Here is an 18017-nt window from a genome sequence, read left to right as displayed (position 1 = left end):
TGTTGTTGTGAGGGGTCACGGTCACTGATAGGGGCTTGCATCAGATAGTGACACCTATTTAAAGAGAGGAACCCTTGTGCTTTTTTAATATAAAACATATATACAAATAACTAAAACATTGTGAGAAAACATTGGAAGCTTTATTTGAAATTTCACTTAGACTATTCAAAAACAAAGCAAGGATCAAAACTTGAGGTTTGAGGTAAACTTTTGGGTGTTCACCCTGAAATACCTCTGATTTAGTTCACAGAGGTCACAAGAATCCAGAACAACCCATGAATCCCATAGGGCACCAAGTATTTCTAAAGATCCAATTCATTTATCCTGTGCAGCCCACAAGAAATCCATTTTTTCTAAGGCTTTCCTGCTTCATTGTAGGCTTGCAACCTCTGTAACAAACATCCCAGGAAACTCATTTATTAATTATTTATTTATTTGTTTATGTATTTATTGCTCTTGCCCTCTAAACTCAGTGTTGTCAGCCCAGCCAGATCTACAAAATGGTGAAAGAGGTCACCTTTGATAGGTATAATGATATCACTGGCAAGGGCAAATGCTCAGCACTCAAAATTAAGAGAGCTAAGAACATACCAGTTACTCCGATTCTCTTAATAAATAACTGCTCTGTTTTATATCAGTATATGAGAAAGGTTAGTCCTTACTGACTTCAGTGCAGATGGCCTCAAAGAAATCAACAAGTACTCTCAACCTTCAACTCATAAAAGCCAAAAGTAGAATCTAGTCTTAATTTTATTTTTTTTCTTTGGAGACCTCAGGTGACTGTTTTGTCCTTCTTACAGTGAAGATCATTTAAGTTTCTAGTTCATTTTATTCTCATGCAGCACACAGGACTTCCCCTACTGGCTCCGCATAATCTGAAATAGGAAACAATAAGCTGGCAGTAATTCTCTGTATTTTCCTCCAGCTCCCAAAATCCTCTGTTTTCAACAGATTCTGGGAATCTCCATTCCCTATTGTCAAGATTGAGAAATTAGCATTGAGATGCTGGGTGGAGGAATAGTTTCATAAGTACCTCTTTGGTGCTAAGAAATGAAATTGGTTGCCAGCTTTCAGACAAGGAGGAAAAGGGAAGTAGTGGTTTGTGGGAGCCAAAAATGTCAGAACAATGTGAAGAACGTGTTACTTCATATTTAGGACTTTTCCAGTCCTGCATGAAAATGGGGAGAAAGGTAGGTGGGAGGGGAGATGGGAAAGAGAAACTGTAAAATATATGTATTTTTTTTTCAGTAATTTTCTGGCTGACATGGACAAACGAGACGCAGATAAGATTTTTCTTTAGCCTTCACTACCCTATTTTATTCTCAATCCTCACCATTGAGAGTTAGCCAAGTTACATGCTTCCTAATGAGTATCTGATGTGTTCATGTAAAAACAAGAAGACAGTTCCAAAGAAAGCCTTAGGTTAGACACACTTCTTCACACATTTGGGAAAGAGTGGAAAAAAAAACAGGAGAAGAAAAAATGAGTGGAAATACAGATCTACATGTTGCCACTAAGTCCTGTCTCCCACAGGAAGTGAACCAAATGAAAACACAACAAAAATATTTTTAGAAAACCGTTCTCATGTTATTGATGATATGACCCAAGTCATGATGCAGGACAGTTCTAAGCAAGGCCCATTTCCTGCTATCCCATCTCCATGCTGCCTGACTCCCTCTGTCTTTTGGCCTTAGGTCAGGGTGTCTCCAGGGCCTTATGAACTGCATTTTATTTTGAGAAAGTTTGGTTTTCCCGGAAGAATCACAAGGGGAATGCTGAGATATAACAGCAAAACCCATCTGACCTACATGGATTTCTAAGCATGCCTGGAGATTTTAACCTTTTCTTTGCCTGTGCCAATGTAAAAGAGAAAGAGAAGTGCAGAAGGAAAAAAAAAAAGTTTTCTAACCAACTCATGTTCCTCTGCTAGAAGGAAGAATTTGTGCTCTGTTTCATTTATTCCCTTCCTTTTAGCAGGCAGAATCCCTTTTTAATAAACTTCCTTAGCAATTTGTTACCTTCACTGAATTTCCCAATACAGCCACAAGGCCAGTGTTTCTTTCAAAAGAAAAATATATATATATATAACAATGCAACTTTTAAAAAGACAAATATATGTGTGTATATATATATATATATACATATATATATATAGGCTAGGAGAGGTTTTCATCTAACTGAAAACTCACTTTTGTAGATAAGCCACTAATTTGAAGGTTTGCCTTGAAATCAAGAGAGAAGTTCTATCAAGAGTTACCAATTGAATTGTGCTTCGTACTGATATGCAGTCTGATTAAAAGCAGAGGTATAATTGGAAAATGAGTTATTTAAGGTTGAGATCTGATTAAAAATATTAGACACTACAAAATCTGGAAAAATCTGGTCATTACTGGACTCTGTGCAGATATTAGAATGAAATTCTAATCGAAAGTCCCTCAAGGAAGGAAAATTCCAGCAGAGAAAAATAGCTGCTCATCTCTACTGAGGGTGCAAGGTACTGTTTATATCTGCTTTCTGTACCTTGTTTTGTCACTGTAACAAAGGGATGGCAGTCCATTAGAAAACAGGCCAACAACCTTAATTCAAACCTAACCACCCAGTGAACACCAGAGCTTCCACTCATGATGCCAGTGTAAGTCTTCTCCACAGCTGCCACAAGGCCATTAAAGAGAGACCCCTGAGAAGGCCCCCTGCTTTGTTCTAGCATAAACAAGCCCCATGCTCACTTGGAACTTACCCAAAAGCATTCTCAGTAGATTTAAGTTTGGGGGAAGTGAGTTCACGTTCTCCATTCTGTGCTTTTTGTTCAGGAACTCCCTTTTTACGATCCCAGACACTTTTCATTTCCTCCTTGGGTGCTTTTTCTTTATCCTTGTCATCTTTTACCTGCTCAGGAGATACCGTAAATCATAGGGGGGGGGAGGGAGAGAAGTCACAGTGAGTCATTATAAATAACAGTCAAGGAACACAAATTTCTTGGTATTAACCAAGTGATTTACTAATCTTAGAGATTAACTAAGTAACTGTCTTCACAATGCATATGTGCTTTACGGAAGAAGTAGTCTGCAAAGCTCAAAAATGTGATCATCCATCACCCTGCCTGCCTGACCTGAATTCAAGATGAAAACATCTAAAATCATCAGTCTTCTGTGAAAGTTTGTTGCATCTGTGGGACTTTGCTACCACATCACTTCTTTCTACAATTGCACCTTCCTCAGGTATCCCAATCCTCCCCCCTTCCACTGCAGCCTATGACGAACCTGGGCTGCAAACCCTCTGGGACTAGGACTGTTGTTATGTTCTTGGTACAAGGTTTAGAGCATTGAAGCAACAGAATAGTTTGTAACCTTCACCAATTGCCAACTTTGCTGGATAAGGTAAGTTCATGCTATTTGGATATATGCAGATCATTCTGCAGCACAGCAAGGGTGTGCTACCAGAACAGACCTAGCATTTCCAGTGTCACAGCAGGTGGATACTTTAATACCACAACTATAATGACAAACATACAAAGCAATCTTTTATCAGAGTAAAAGTTACTCTGACAAAAAGCATAGTCTTACCAGGGACTAGTTATTGATAGCTAGTTATCAGACACTATCAGTGGATATCTAATCCTATGAAGAAGCACAGGTTTTCTCTGGAAACACTAAGGCAAAAATTCCCCCCATCCTTACAAAGATTTGCCATATATTTTTTAACAAGAAATCAAGTATATTTAGAGCATGGATTTCACTCTCCAGTATCCCTCTGTAGTTGTGGGCTTGAAGTATTTTATCAATACCAGAGACAGACTGATCCTAGCATGCTGAGTCATGGCTGGATGCTGATATGGACTGATTTAAGTACTTTGTCCTCAGGCAGAATTATTCCCACTAAGAAAATGAATTGGACTAGCAGCCTAAATAAACTTTCAACAGAAGCAGAGGAAAACAAAAATCCCCAAAATCTTTTTTTTTTTTTTTTTTTTTTCCCAGCTGTACCATATTGGATGAAGTGAGCAAGCAAGAAAATCATAATAATAATCTTCTGTTACTTGAAAGCTTGTCACCATCCCATTTGCTATCTTAAATATCTTAAATAAAATAAAATAATTTCCATAACCATAACAGTCCTGTCTGCAACACAGCAGCTTTGAGCAGCTTTTGAGTTCCAAACTGCACCTAGAGATAAAAGCCAACAGCAGGCAATGCGGAGGTGGCACACACCACAAGTCAGTGCTGGGTGGTCATACTACTCAAGCAAGTTTGACACCAGGGAGTGATGCTGGACACAAGGCACAGAGACGCTTGCTCTATCCCAAGAGCAGGCAGCAGCAGTGCAGACATTCCCCACATGCTCCTGCCAACGAGATCTAGCTACGACCTGGCAGCCCTGCCCTGATGACAAGAGGGGAGTTCAGTTTCCATGGCCGTGCATTCTTTGGCTGTGATGCCGTGACTGCTAGCAAATAAGGCCATTATTGCTAGTTGCCTCATGGAATGTCTTTCTGTTTTCTAGGAGCTGTGCTGAGACAACCAGTGCTATTCATTGAGTCTAATGAATGCCGCTGGACAGTAATGTCTTTTGGGCGCTCCCAAATCTGGGCAAGATTCTAGCCAGTGACATGGTAAAAAATAAAAAAAATAAATAAAAATAAATAAATAAATAAATCTCTGCTGTCTGTTGGCAATCTCTTAAACCTTCAGTCCCAGACAGGGTGATAAGGAGACCCACGATGTTGATTGTTGTTAAGATTTCAAATGCCAGGATGTCTGTGTTGGGATTTTGAGAGCATAGGATTTCCTTTGCTGAGATTTTCATCAAAACCTTTCTAAGTCTCATTAAAAAGCCAATCTTCCAGCTGCCTGATGTATTGAAGTCCACTGGGGAAGGTCATATCTCTTACATCTTAATTGAAATTGCTGAGAAAACTAATATTAAAACAATATAGTTTAAAAATTAATAGGTTAAGAAACATCATTTCAGAAGGCAGTAGGATTTATGGTAATATGTGTGCATTTGAGAAAACCATTACTGCAGCTTGGCTTCTTTATTCAAAAAGATAATAAAACAAGATATAACACAAACATTTCACAGCTTTCATGTCCAATACTTTTCCTACTAATTTTAATGCCAAAACTGTGACTGATTAGCAAAGAAATGGAATCCATTATGTCCCATTCCAGAGGAAGGCAACAGGAAAATTATTTTCTCTTGTATCAGTGCTTCCCTGAATTACAGATGAGTTCAGCTCCCACTGAATTTAGTGAAAAGGACTACTCTGATTATAGATGGAGTGGATGGGTGGCATTATATGAACTGAACACAGTTTGCACTGTCTCTCAAATCTTGACCCTCAAGTAAAAACAGAACCTGGCCAAAAGCACGTTTAGCTAATTTCAACATAATTTATTTATACTTCAATCTTTCTCCATGCTACTTCTTTCCTGTTAGGCTTATATATTTATATATGAGAGTCAAGTTTTCTAAATCTAGGACTTGAACACTCTCAGAAAACACTGAATCAGTTACTGAGGTTGGGGCCATTTGGCAAATTTTATTCCTTGCTTGGGCTCAGTTTCTTGGTGACTTAAAAGCTGTGGGCATCTGGGTCTAGGGCATCCATTTAGAGCCAACGACTATACCCAAATACCATGAGAAAAGCAACCATTGCGGTACGTCTAGCCAAACTGGAAGCAGGAAATACCAGAAGTCTCACATCATGAGAAAGCTTGTTCTTATGAACTTTCCAGGCCAGTTTTGAGAACCCAAAATTGTGGGGCAGTTCAGAGAAGGAGACAGATTTTGTTTGCTAATTTGATCAAAACCTGAGCTTTGAGGACCAGATTTTGGTCACATTAAGAAAGGATATGTACTTGTGTTGCACAATTGCGGAAGCAAATCTGGTTAAGTATTCCTTCAGCATCTTGTTCACTACTAAGAGGATAATGCTATCCTCTTAACTCCATATACATGTCTAAAATAGCCTCACTGAATTTATACATTCTTGCACGGGGGGAAGAAGTGGAGATACGAGCCTGACCTTGACTTTGTTTGGAGTCTGAGACTGTCATTTTTAATTCAAGAGCCAAGAAGCAACAACCGAGGTTTTCAAACCTGAGCAGAACATATTGAATGTTCAGCTTGATACACGTGTAAAAGTTTAACCTTTCAGTGGATGCATATTCAGCATTGCACCAAAAGTGGTACTCTCTCAAACTGTCTCACCTTGATCATCCAAAAGGTACTAATATCACAAGTTACTTTCAAAAATTTCCTGGAAGAATCCAGCCTTGTAGGCATGGCTGAAAAGGATGACGGAAACACCACGGAGTGCTGATCAAGCTCCACACAAACATAAGCAGGATGACTGTGTCTCAAGTACTCCTCACCCCAAATCAATATTTGCGGTCAAACATTTACAGCCCACTTTTTACATTTACTTGGAATATTCAATGATTGTGTGCAACAGTGAATATTACAAGCTGATTCCATCATATGAACAGCTTTTAATATAATCCATCCCTTATTTTCTGCACAGTTCCTTCCTCTGGTTTCACAATCAGGGTAATCAGGTACAGTGACTATTTCATTTTTTTAAAGCATTATTTTGACGTATCTCCTAGGCTTCATTTAACTCTTTCCCTTTCTAGACTAAGTTATTTTAGTATTGCCAGTCTCTCTCCCTGTTCATTTTGAAACCAATCTTTTAACCATCTTCACCACTTTATTTGCTTTTTCCTGTACCTTACTAAAAATATGCGCAGTCAACTCAGGTAACTGGACAGAAAACCTTGTTACATGATTTGCCCTCACCTCTCTTTGAGGGTAAGCTAAGCTTCTGCAGCATGTTCTGAATTAATCAAGCTGCCTTCCTACAACTAAGGACACTGGACCAGACTCTCTGTAGCCCTCAGCACTTCAAGGCAGCTGCACTGGCAACAAGCTGCCTGTTACTAAATCTCTGTGCTGTGGCTCCCTTTAAGCCACGTGGAGCTGGCTGAACCTAAACGGGTGCAAACCTGCAAGAAGATGACTAGTCCCAAGGTCTGGCCAGGATCAGGGGCCATTTTGATACCTGCTACATTGACCCAAAAGCTCAGGTGCTGCATAAAATGGAACTTGGCTCCCTGTTTGCCAGCTGTAACCTGAAGAGTAAATGGTTCCCAAATCTTATTTACTTACCATACAGTAAAACACCATGGCACCAGCTCCTGTGTTTACAGTGGAAATGCAATGCAGTAAATTTTGTAGAATTTCTCTTTAAAACAAAAGAAGAATCTTGGGTATGCACAGTTTATATCACGGGACATTGCAGTTTGGGGGAAAATCATTAGTTAAGGCATTCAGGTGGCCAAAGGGCCTAGATTATTGTTATTGTTATGGTAAGAGCAGGTCTCAGTCATAGGGGAAAAGTTCACAGTAAAGTGGGAGGAAACCAGGGAAGGATGATTAGTTGAAAAATTCATCCCTAAGGTGCAAACCATCCTTGTATTATTGCCTGACCTGAGTTTAACTGAAGTATTTGTTCTAAGACAAACAGGTCTTGGTTGTAAGGCCCTAAAAGAACAAAACACTTAAGCATATACTTAATGTTAAGCACCATAAGTAGCTTCATCCCTATTTATTTCAGCAGGATTACCCATGTTCTTGAAGTAAGGCACGTTTAAGTACTTTGTTGAACAAACAACTTTCAGTTATAGGTTCCTTATTTATTTTCTTAAGTTTCCCTACAACATCTAAATCAGTGGTTTATAAGTTACCTGATCTTTTTTGAAGGCAGGTTGAAGCTTCTCTGGTAACTTTTCCTTTTTAGCTTCCACTTTAGCCTCTTTGTCTTCCTCCTTTGTTTGTAGGTTTTTAATATTTTTGTAAGTAAGATATGAAAACACCATTCTATGAGCATCTGTTTGCAGTTTTGTTTCTCCACACCGTGTTCACGTACCAAACCTGTGTGCAGCCATGTCTTTCATATGTTGCTGTGCCCACATCTCCAAGTGCAGCTGTGCTCCCTCTACCCTCTCCAAATCCTTCCATTCCCCCATCTGGGCTTTCTCCCTTGTGCAGCATCATGCTCACATGTCCCAGCACAGAACCCCTTATTGTGATTGCATTTAACACACGTGGTTCCTCACACAGTTTACCAGGTGCTCATAATATTTTGTGTCAACTTGTGTTTGCCTCAATTTCATGTGTTACTGCAGCAGGCCAGCTTACAGCAGTTGAGAAAAAAAGGCAGCAAAAAAAAAATAAAAATGCAGAACTCTGAACATGCAAGGTGTGCTCTGAACAATGGAGTGAGGACGGGCATGTCATGCACTTCATTATTGATAAGCAGAAACAAGGAATTTTAGTTTAAAAAACAGACAGCATGGGTATTAGTTGTTTAAATGCAGAAACAGATCTGTGAGGAAATTCCAATTCAATCTTTTTGTTCTTGCATTACATTTCTCACAAACAACAGGTGTCTTATTTTGGTGCAAAATGTTTACTGTACCTGTTTTTTTAGGAAAGCTGCTTGAGGTTTTTCCTCTTGTACTTTCTTCTCTTTTACCTGCTTATCTTCTATTTTCTTTTCTTCCATCTTTTGCTTTTCCTTTAATTTTTCTGCTTCTAGCTTAGCCTTTTCTTCAGCTGCCCTCTTTTCCTCTTCTGCCTTAGCCCTCTCCCTTTCCTCAGCTGCTTTCCTCTCCTCTTCTGCCTTAGCCCTCTCCCTTTCCTCAGCTGCTTTCCTCTCCTCTTCTGCCTTAGCCCTTTCTCTTTCCTCAGCTGCTTTTCTCTCCTCTTCTGCTTTAGCCCTCTCCCTTTCCTCAGCTGCTTTCCTCTCCTCTTCTGCCTTAGCCCTTTCTCTTTCCTCAGCCGCTTTCCTTTCCTCTTCTGCCTTAGCCCTCTCTCTTTCCTCAGCTGCTCTCTTTTCCTCCTCTGCTTTCTGCTTTTCTTCAGCTGCCTTCTTTTCTTCTTCTGCTTTTAACCTCTCCCTTTCTTCTGCCTCGAGTTTCTCCCTTTCTTCCTCAGCCTTTTCCTTCTCTTTATCTACAGCATCAGTTGTACTCTGCTCCCCTTCCTGCACAGCATTCATATCATTTTCTGCTTTGTGTTCCTCTGCATTTACAGCTAGAGTTTTTGTTTCTACTACCTCTTCTTTATCTGTGGATTTTGCCACATCTACCTGATTTTCCTCTATGGGTACCTCCTTTGGTTTGTCCTCCTGTGCCTCCTCCTTGTCTTTTTCTTCTTTTTTTTCATCTTCTTCCCCATCTTGCCTCCAGTTGTTCCTTTGGTATGACTTGGTAACCGTTTCTGTTTCCTCAGTCTCATAGCGTCCTCGGCGCGTTTCAGCCTTTTCCTCTTTCCCTGTGGTCTCATTTTCTTCCACATTGTTTACTTCTCTCCTGCTGGGCACTGACAAGCTCCCATCTGTGATCGTTGGGTCAAATTCCTTTTGACGTTCCAGGGCTTCCTGTAGACGTTTTTGGCGTCTCTCCTCGCGTCTTGCCAGTCTCTCCAACAATGCAGCTTCGTCATCTGCTCCCCTTGTGGTTGCACGTTTGGTTTCATCTTCTGCCACACTACATAAAAGTGACAACTTCTCATTAAAAAAGCTTTCTAACAATGTATGCTTAGCTGTTTCTTAAAAATAAATAAATAAATAAAAATAAAAAAGCTTGCTGTAACATCATTCCATGGTTTGAAAACACAACAGGTTTCATAATTCAAAATTTAGCCAAATGGTTCCAGGGATTAATTTTGGCATTTCTACATGTATAGGAATGTGGTGTTTCACAATGTCAGAGCCTGGAAAGGTTCCCTTCCAGGCGAGCTCCAACAGCCGCTGAAGTCCCCAGGAGTTTTACTGACCTCAGTAAGCACTAGACCGGGCCCTGATGCTTGGAACAGCAGAAATACAAACAGCTCTGAAAAAATCATCCTCCCACTCTGCACCTTGCAGCAGAATACTTGAAAGACCTCAGCTAGTTTTAAGGCCCTCTTCAGCTTGGCTGAGGGCATACTTGAGAATTCCTTGTCTTATGCCCAGAGACAAATTTTTAAGATGCTACACAAGTAAGTGATACCTTCTGACTTCAGTGACCTTCTCTAGCAACAAGAAGGTGGCTACCCCTGTTTGGCAACAAAATCCCCAAACACAGTCCATAAGGGGATAACCTGGCAATTTAGGGTGCAGCATGGTTGTGATTGCCTACACAGAGACATGAATCTGATAGAAAATTGAGTGAGCATAGCTCCTAATTTAAGACATGCTGTTCAACACCTATAGGTATCAGAACTGGATCTCACTCTCAGCCTCTGGAGGTTTTTTGACTCCTCTAAAATTCAGATGCTTAATTTTACTACATGCAATTTTGCTCCCTCTTTCTCACTGTATTTTTGCTTGTTTGTTTGCTTTATACTAGAAAGAGATTTAACCTGCAATCAGAAATGTTGCCATTTACTTATCTATATCAATTTTCCTTGTATTTAATAGAATGCTACTTGAGCTCAGCATCTGTTAGTTTGCTATCACAAATTATATTTCTGGTCTCTTCTGTCAACTGCATGATGGCTACTGGAAATCTGGATATATTATTTGTGATTATGTGAAACTGAACAGAAAATGGAATATTTGAAAACATTAAATATGAATATGTGAATATGTAAAAATAGACGTGAATACATGAAAATGGACAGAGTGGAAGACCAGCACTGCCCTCTCAGCTTGTGAGAAGTGATGCCTCACAGCTTTTCTGTTGTTTACAGCTGCAGTGCCAGATGAGGGTTGGTGTTTAGTGCTTACACACAGAATCTCACAGGCATATTTCTGTCACAGCTTAAGGCCTAGGTGTCTACCATATGCCTTTTTGCCAGTGAGAGCATGGCCCCTATAAGCAGGACCATACACTTTCTTGTCTGTTCATCTAGTGTTAAGACAAAAGAAGTACTATGAGGAGGTCTGTGGGGCAGCAGGATGCACTGGAGGGGTTTCCGTCACTAAGCTGCGACTGTGTTACCCCATAGACAGCCTGAAGACACTCTGGCAATGGGTGATGAGTATGGCCTCAAACCTAGCCTCAGTGATGCTCCCACCCCACTGTGTTGACACAGCCAGTGGCACTCCTCACAGCATTAGGTCCTTCTCAAAGCAAAGATGGCCAAACCTGGTGCTTAAAATTGAAGTAGCATGGCTGACCCTTTCAAAATACGTCCCTCCTCCAAACAAAAAGTACAGCTGACTCATCAGTAAACATCAAACATTTACCTGTTCTGAGCATTAACTTCTGATTTCTCTGTTACATCCCCTGACAGATCTCCTTCTTCCTTTTGCCGCAGCCTCTCCTGTCGAGCCCGTCGGCGACGTTCTCTGGCAGCTTCTTCATCATCATCATCATTTCTCTGGTAGGACAGCCTGCCACAGAGCATTAAGAAGAGAGAAATGAAGAGGCTGTCGCATGGAGGACAGTATAACTGAAAATGAGAAAAAGCAGCTGACCACAGCACAGTAAGCAGGACTGCAGTGGCTGCTCCATGCAGTGTTTAGAAAATAGGCTGTCAAGTTGAGATGCATCATTTCAAAATTTGGTCCTGTTTTCTTTTCCAAAAATGAAAATGACAAAATGGTAGTAGTGAAGGTAGCAGCCACACCACACTGTCCGTTTGCTCCTAGAAAAAAACAAGACCATAAAACCCCAGCTCAGTAGCTAAGCAGACATCCTGCTGGACTGCACTAGGATCCTGCCAGAATGCACAAAACAACGCTTGACCAGACTATTGCTCAAGCCCACGTAACTGAAATTGGACTTAGCTAAGCAGCTTTTCACAGAATCACAGAATCACAGAATCTCTAGGTTGGAAGAGACCTCAAGATCATCGAGTCCAACCTCTGACCTAACACTAACAGTCCCCACTAAACCATATCCCTAAGTTCTACATCTAAACGTCTTTTGAAGACTTCCAGGGATGGTGACTCAACCACCTCCCTGGGCAGCCTGTTCCAATGTCTAACAACCCTTTCAGTAAAGAAATTCTTCCTAACATCTAACCTAAAACTCCCCTGGCGCAACTTTAGCCCATTCCCCCTCGTCCTGTCACCAGGCACATGGGAGAACAGGCCAACCCCCATCTCGCTAGAGCCTCCTTTAATATACTTATACAGAGTGATAAGGTCACCCCTGAGCCTCCTTTTCTCTAGGCTGAACAAGCCCAGCTCCTTCAGCCGCTCCTCATAGGACTTGCTCTCCAGGCCCCTCACCAGCTTCGTCGCCCTTCTCTGGACCCGCTCAAGCACCTCGATGTCCTTCTTGTAGCGAGGGGCCCAGAACTGAACACAGTAGCCCCCTCTAAATATAGCTCACTTTAAATGTTGACAGCACTCTAGATCCGAAAGACTGGAAAGTGGGGAAACGCAAGTATGACGACGGCTCTCAGTGCTTGGTTCTGAGTGCCAAACATCTGACACCTACAAAACTTTTGTGATCCCAGAGCCCTGCCAGGCCAAATCATACAAGATCTCCGCTGTGATGAAAGCCTACAGCTGAGAACCCATTGTGTTCATCTAACCCAACAGATGATTACAATTAGTTTCATCCTACTTGAAAAAGAAAGCAAGACATTACAATCCTAATAATCCTGCAGCCCATTCAAATCTTTGCTGAGGTGCATTATTACTGCGTGAGATAAAGCAAAAGGCCTGCATTCCTGTTATCTCTTTGTATAAGGAAAGAGAAATAGGAAGCTAAAGTGCCAAACCCAATCAGGGCATTCATTCACTTTGCTGCCAGCAGTGGTCTGAGATAAGTGATGGTTAAAAAATCGCCCTTTCTTTTGTAGTCATCCATTTAAGCTAGCTGTACAGCAATGCACATACAGAAAAAAATAGCTCTGCACAGAGTCAAAACAAGCACAGCTAAAGCTTGTGATTCAAAGAATACTTTAATATTAAAAGTAAATGAAAACATTTTGATTTAGTCATGATTCAGACTCTTTAGGTCCAAGCCTTTCCAATTGCCTTGTTCTGGTACCACTTTTCCTTTGCTGAGAGAAGTATAAATTCAGCAGAGATTCAATTAATCTATTTTTGCTTTAAACATTAAAAATGAAAGTTAAAACCTCAGCATGACCAAGCCACTTGCCCCTTGAACAGCATCTTCATTCTGTGCAATTTTTCTTGGCCTTAGCACACTGGAGGATTTCATTTTTTATTTTGATGCTGCACTTCAAAAGCTTGTAACTTCTCTGTACAAAAGAGCTCCTCTTAAAGAAGGTGAAAACCATGAGCAGCATGCCGATGAAGGATCACAGTAGTGGGAATGGGAAGAAAGGGAGGAGAAGAATTAAGAGACGAAGCTGGGAAGGCAAGGAAAAATGCTTTCTGTCATTTGTAAGCAATTTAAAGGGGGGGTCAACATTTCATTAAGGTCTAGAACAGAAAGCACATACAATATAATAATAAACCAATGAGGTCTTTAATTTTCAGAGGAAAGAGATTCTGGAATAAAGCTGCATTGGCGAAGTGACCACAGAAGGACCATTCGTTAGCAACACATTCTGGCTACAAGAAGCCTATCATCTTTTTAGCTCTGAACTGCAAATATAAGGGCATAGGACCTTTGCTCCTAGCTTGTGGCAGCTGGATAACGGCCATAGCTGAATCAATTCCCAGTGTGTATAGCTCAGGCACTGTCTTTGCAGTAAGACCACAACAGGACGAAGTAGTTTATCCTACTCTCTGCTCCCACACAGAACCCTCCTAGACAGCAAGGAGAACAACCGCTTTTAAAGGCCTCTTTAAAATGCCTTTTTGAAACCACCAGTTCCTCAGAAAACTAAAAAAGGAAAGAAAAGACACTCTAAGCAAAAAACTCCCACCAAATGGTACCCATTAAATAAGTCAAATGAAAGCAGATATGTATTTCCTGTCTTTGGACACATCACATAGATCATCTGTTAAGAAAGCTGGCAATCCCTCTGAATATCCTTTTAAGTACATATGCTGCCTCATGGCATATCACAGTATTTCCCTACAGCAAGCAAGTATGCCAGATATAAACTCCACCCATGAGGATGACCTTAAGCAGTCAATTCTGTTCACCAGCATCAATGCATGAAGCATCTTCAATAACCTGGAAACAGTGATATCAACAACTAGTAGCAAGGTTTTATAGATCTGTATCATACTTTCTCTAAAATTATGTCAAAACCACTTCCCACACTACATCTCTGGGCTGTTTTGCTTGCCTCAGAAATGCAAGCTTTGCTAGAGTGGACCTGAGGAGCCACCACAGACTGACAGTAAAAGAAGCTGAAAGTGCAGGCTGAGGTTGGGTATGTTAATTAACAGGCTACTGAGCATGCTGTGAGCAAACTGGTAACATGAGCATTTCTGAAGAGATTCAGCATAGTCACCTTAACTGCCACAGACTTTGCATGAGAAAGTCAGTCACAGGAAAGATGGTGCAAGTTAGACAACTGCCATTTCTGCTCATGATAACACACTCTTCTGATGATGTTCTCAGGTCATTCATCCTAACTCAGCTGGCACATCACTCTCTTTTCCTTAATTATCTAAGCAGCATTCTCCTCCTCTGCAGCTTAGGGTGTCGAGCTAATTTCACACAGAAAGTAAGACGAGACACAGGTAGGCATGCAAATTCATGTACCCTCCACTATACATTCTAGATCAAAATAAGACTGAGGCTCCCTCTCCTAACTGTTATTGCTCTCACTAAATTCACATCACATGCAAAATCAATATGGGAGTTCTTCTTCTACCTGTCTATTCTTTAGAGCAAGAATAAACAAGAAACTACAAAAATGACACTTCAGCGCTATACATCAGACAAATGGAAATCCATGCTGGCTTGCGGTGCTTCTCCTCCACCTTTGAAGAACAGCCTTGCTGCCCAGCATGCATGCACACCCCACAACTAAATTAAACTAACCTTGCTTCCATTTGTCACCTTCTGCATAACTGTTCAAAGCCTTTGCAGGCAAGCTTCTCTCTACGGTGAGCTGTTCCAGCTATCCCAGGCAATGAGAGCACAGTATGATCCCAAAGAGGCTGAAAGAGCCTTCTGATATATGACACCTCTTATTAAATATTCAGATGAAGATGACTACACCTTGTTACCAAAGATAAATTGATTTAAATGACAATTAAATGGAAAAGAAAAAATAGCTGCATCTTCTGTTACCCCTCTATGCTTCTGACATGAGAAGAGGCAGTGTAACCTGCAGGCATTATTGATAAGCCAGTCTGGTAAGCAGTAGTGCCAAGTCTATTGTACTTCACATGCAGCACAACTCAGGTGCAGGAGACTGAGCAACACATCTATGTGCAACATTTCCCACCATGTTAGGTAAGGATAACTACAGACATTTTGCCCTATTGAGGGGGCAAGAAAATTGCAAACATGTTGAAGTCAACAGCAAATGTTCTGAGTATTTCAGTAAGTCCAAAACATTACCCTCAAACTGAATGTGGGGACCCTACAGCCTACAGCAGCAAGTAATTTTACTGGATTAGAAGAGTATGCAATGAGGCCATCTGCCTCAGATGTTGCTCAGAGAGATTCGGACACTCTGAATTTTACGTCAAGCACTGAATTTAGATAAAGATATAACCTAGTGAGAAACTTGGTAATAGCTGGGATGATTATGGGGCTTAAACCATTTTGTACAATCCATATTCATCTGGTTTCCACTTGAAACCACAGTTCAGCTCAAACATTATCTGAAGCACGTTGGTTTTAGAATTTCTTGCCAGTAGTACTACATTATTGTTATTGTCTGAATTATGACAGCATTGAAATTTCCTGATCGAGCCCAAAAGCTTGCTATAGTAGGCATTTTATAAAGATAGGGAAAGATCTGGTCCCCGTTCTAAGCAATGTGTTTACTGACAGAAGAAAAACTTCAGGCATTGTAACACTACCCTGCCCTCAATTAGTCATAAGCTAAATCTGATGAATCTTTTTCATTTTTCATAATGATGTGAAAAAAATAATAATAAAAAATAATTTAAGTTGGATCTCAAACTACTGTCCTCTCTCTCCCTTGTGCAAAAAACACCTTGCATTCACAGAACCGGCTGCCAACACATCCCTTAGTTAGAGGCAACTGTACCTATTCAACAAGCTCTTTCCTACATACCTTTGTTACTTGGAAGCCTTTATGGGTTCCACTGTACAGATACAGATATGGGTTCAGATATGTACAGATATGGGTTCCACTACAGATAAATTTTCTCTGTTGTCCAGCCCAAACTGACCTATTTCTGAGAGCTTCACCCTTCGTTACCTAACACCACAGAAGCTGAAATGACATCCTTATACTTGTATATCTCCTAATTGATGGCAGAGGGAGTACATCAGTAAAATGTCCTTGATGACAAATTTCACTGCCAGACACAGTCTATACAAGCTGCATTTGTTTGCCTTCTGCACTCTTAGAAACCCTATATGTTTACTCATTCTATTCCTAAAAGGATGGGTGGGGTGAGAGGGAAAGGATGGGCTCCATTATAAAACCCACTGGAGAGTGCTCGTTGAGTCACAATCAATATTTGGTCAAGTTTTATTCATGATTGCATGTTTTTATTTTTTTTATTGTTCACTTAATTTGTGTTACGATAGGCACACTTCAAAATGTGAAAATAAACAAGTGATCAATCTTCACCTCCAAAATACAACAAATGCATATGCTTTCAGAGCATTACATCTCTGTCAAGCTTTGCATGTCAAATGTCAGCTGTATTTCATTCAAGTCGCATCTAAAAATGTGGTGCATGGGGAGAAGGAGGGGGGGGCAGAACTGTGGAGAAAACTATTTCTTCTAATCATTCCTCCATAATTCAAGGACAGCTGCCAGTATTCTGCTCAGACCTGCTCAAGAAGATTCATTTTTATGATGGAACAAGCAGAATTTCAGTCCAAAATGCTCATGTTTCAAAAAGATGTAGTGAGTGAAAACAGGGGATTATGATGGAGACATGCAGACATGCCACCACAGTTCTCAGTCCAATGCTGTGCATGAACGTTGTTATTAACACCCATATTTTTCACATATTTCTCGATTTGACATGCACAATTTTTTCACATTGAATGTAGAAGAGACAAATGAATAAAATTAAGCAATGGCTGGAAATTAAACCCAGACAAATTAAAACTGGAAATGAAGCATATGTTTTTAACAGTGAAGTTGATTAAATATACAAGAAATGGTGGAATATCCATCTTAAAATGAATGCCTTTTTGGACATTATACTACAGTAAAATACCAATTCTTGGGCTCATTACAGACACAGCTTGGTAAATTTCCATTTTCTGTTACGTATGGAAAATCAGACTAGATGATACTGTGGCTCCTTCTGGACTGGACTGTCTTCCATTTACAGAATGTATGTGACTTCTCATTCAGTTCACAATTCATCTCTGTCTCACAAATAATTTTACTCTTTTCACCCACACATTCTCCAGAACTACACAGCCAGTACTACTGACTTGGCAAATTATCCAGAGAACATAGCCACACGGTTCTTTGTGAAAAGCAGATTGGCACACCTTTCAGTGTAGTCCCTTCTCATTTACATCATTTTCATACTATGGTGTTCTATCATCCTTTCTTATTTTTCGTAGCTCCAAAGGATTATCATTATTATTACTATTTTATGCTGGGTAACCACCTGTTCTGTAGGTAATGAGAAGGATGTTCTTTCTGCTGAATCTGGCATCCTTAATTTCCTATCATACCTTTAGAAGCCTCCCTTCTCTTACTTTAAACCCTGATCTAAAATACCTAGAACACAGAATAATGTATAGTTCAACAAATACAATTTTTCTTAATCTGTGCAAAATCTTCAGATCATTTATGTTGGTTAGGGAGCTGACTGTGAGACTGTTATTTTGTTTGCCTGACAAAAGAGCTAAATATGGGAAAGAAATGGTCTTCTGAAAGGTCCAATTTCCATATACTCTTCTTTACAGTTTCTCTCATCTTGATGTATTTGACACTTAGTTTTGCTCACAGGTAAGGAAAGATTAGGT

General features: G+C 40.3%; 1 protein-coding gene across 19 annotated transcripts in view; it reads right to left on the bottom strand.

The window, feature by feature from the left end:
* CALD1 (caldesmon 1) overlaps positions 1 to 18017 on the bottom strand; it is a 247356-nt gene that overhangs the window by 19747 nt on the left and 209592 nt on the right. For 10 of the 19 annotated variants that reach the window (XR_011810430.1, XR_011810431.1, XM_072040334.1 and 7 more), the window contains 4 exons: positions 11237 to 11383; positions 8480 to 9551; positions 7746 to 7826; positions 2738 to 2886 (listed from right to left, as the gene is read on the bottom strand). Coding sequence is in view for 17 of the 19 variants with exons in the window: in XM_072040334.1 (XP_071896435.1) it covers positions 2738 to 2886; positions 7746 to 7826; positions 8480 to 9551; positions 11237 to 11383 (1449 nt within the window). In the remaining 2 variants the exon portion in view is untranslated. The remainder of the gene's footprint in view (positions 1 to 2737; positions 2887 to 7745; positions 7827 to 8479; positions 9552 to 11236; positions 11384 to 18017) is intronic. The other 9 variants (XM_072040363.1, XM_013097140.5, XM_072040346.1 and 6 more) reach the window with 2 other exon arrangements.

This window comes from Anas platyrhynchos, chromosome 1 (assembly GCF_047663525.1).
Source record: "Anas platyrhynchos isolate ZD024472 breed Pekin duck chromosome 1, IASCAAS_PekinDuck_T2T, whole genome shotgun sequence".
Taxonomy (NCBI): Eukaryota; Metazoa; Chordata; class Aves; order Anseriformes; family Anatidae; genus Anas; species Anas platyrhynchos.
The sequence above is the reverse complement of the archived record's forward strand: the minus strand, read 5'-3'. Positions and strand labels throughout refer to the sequence as shown.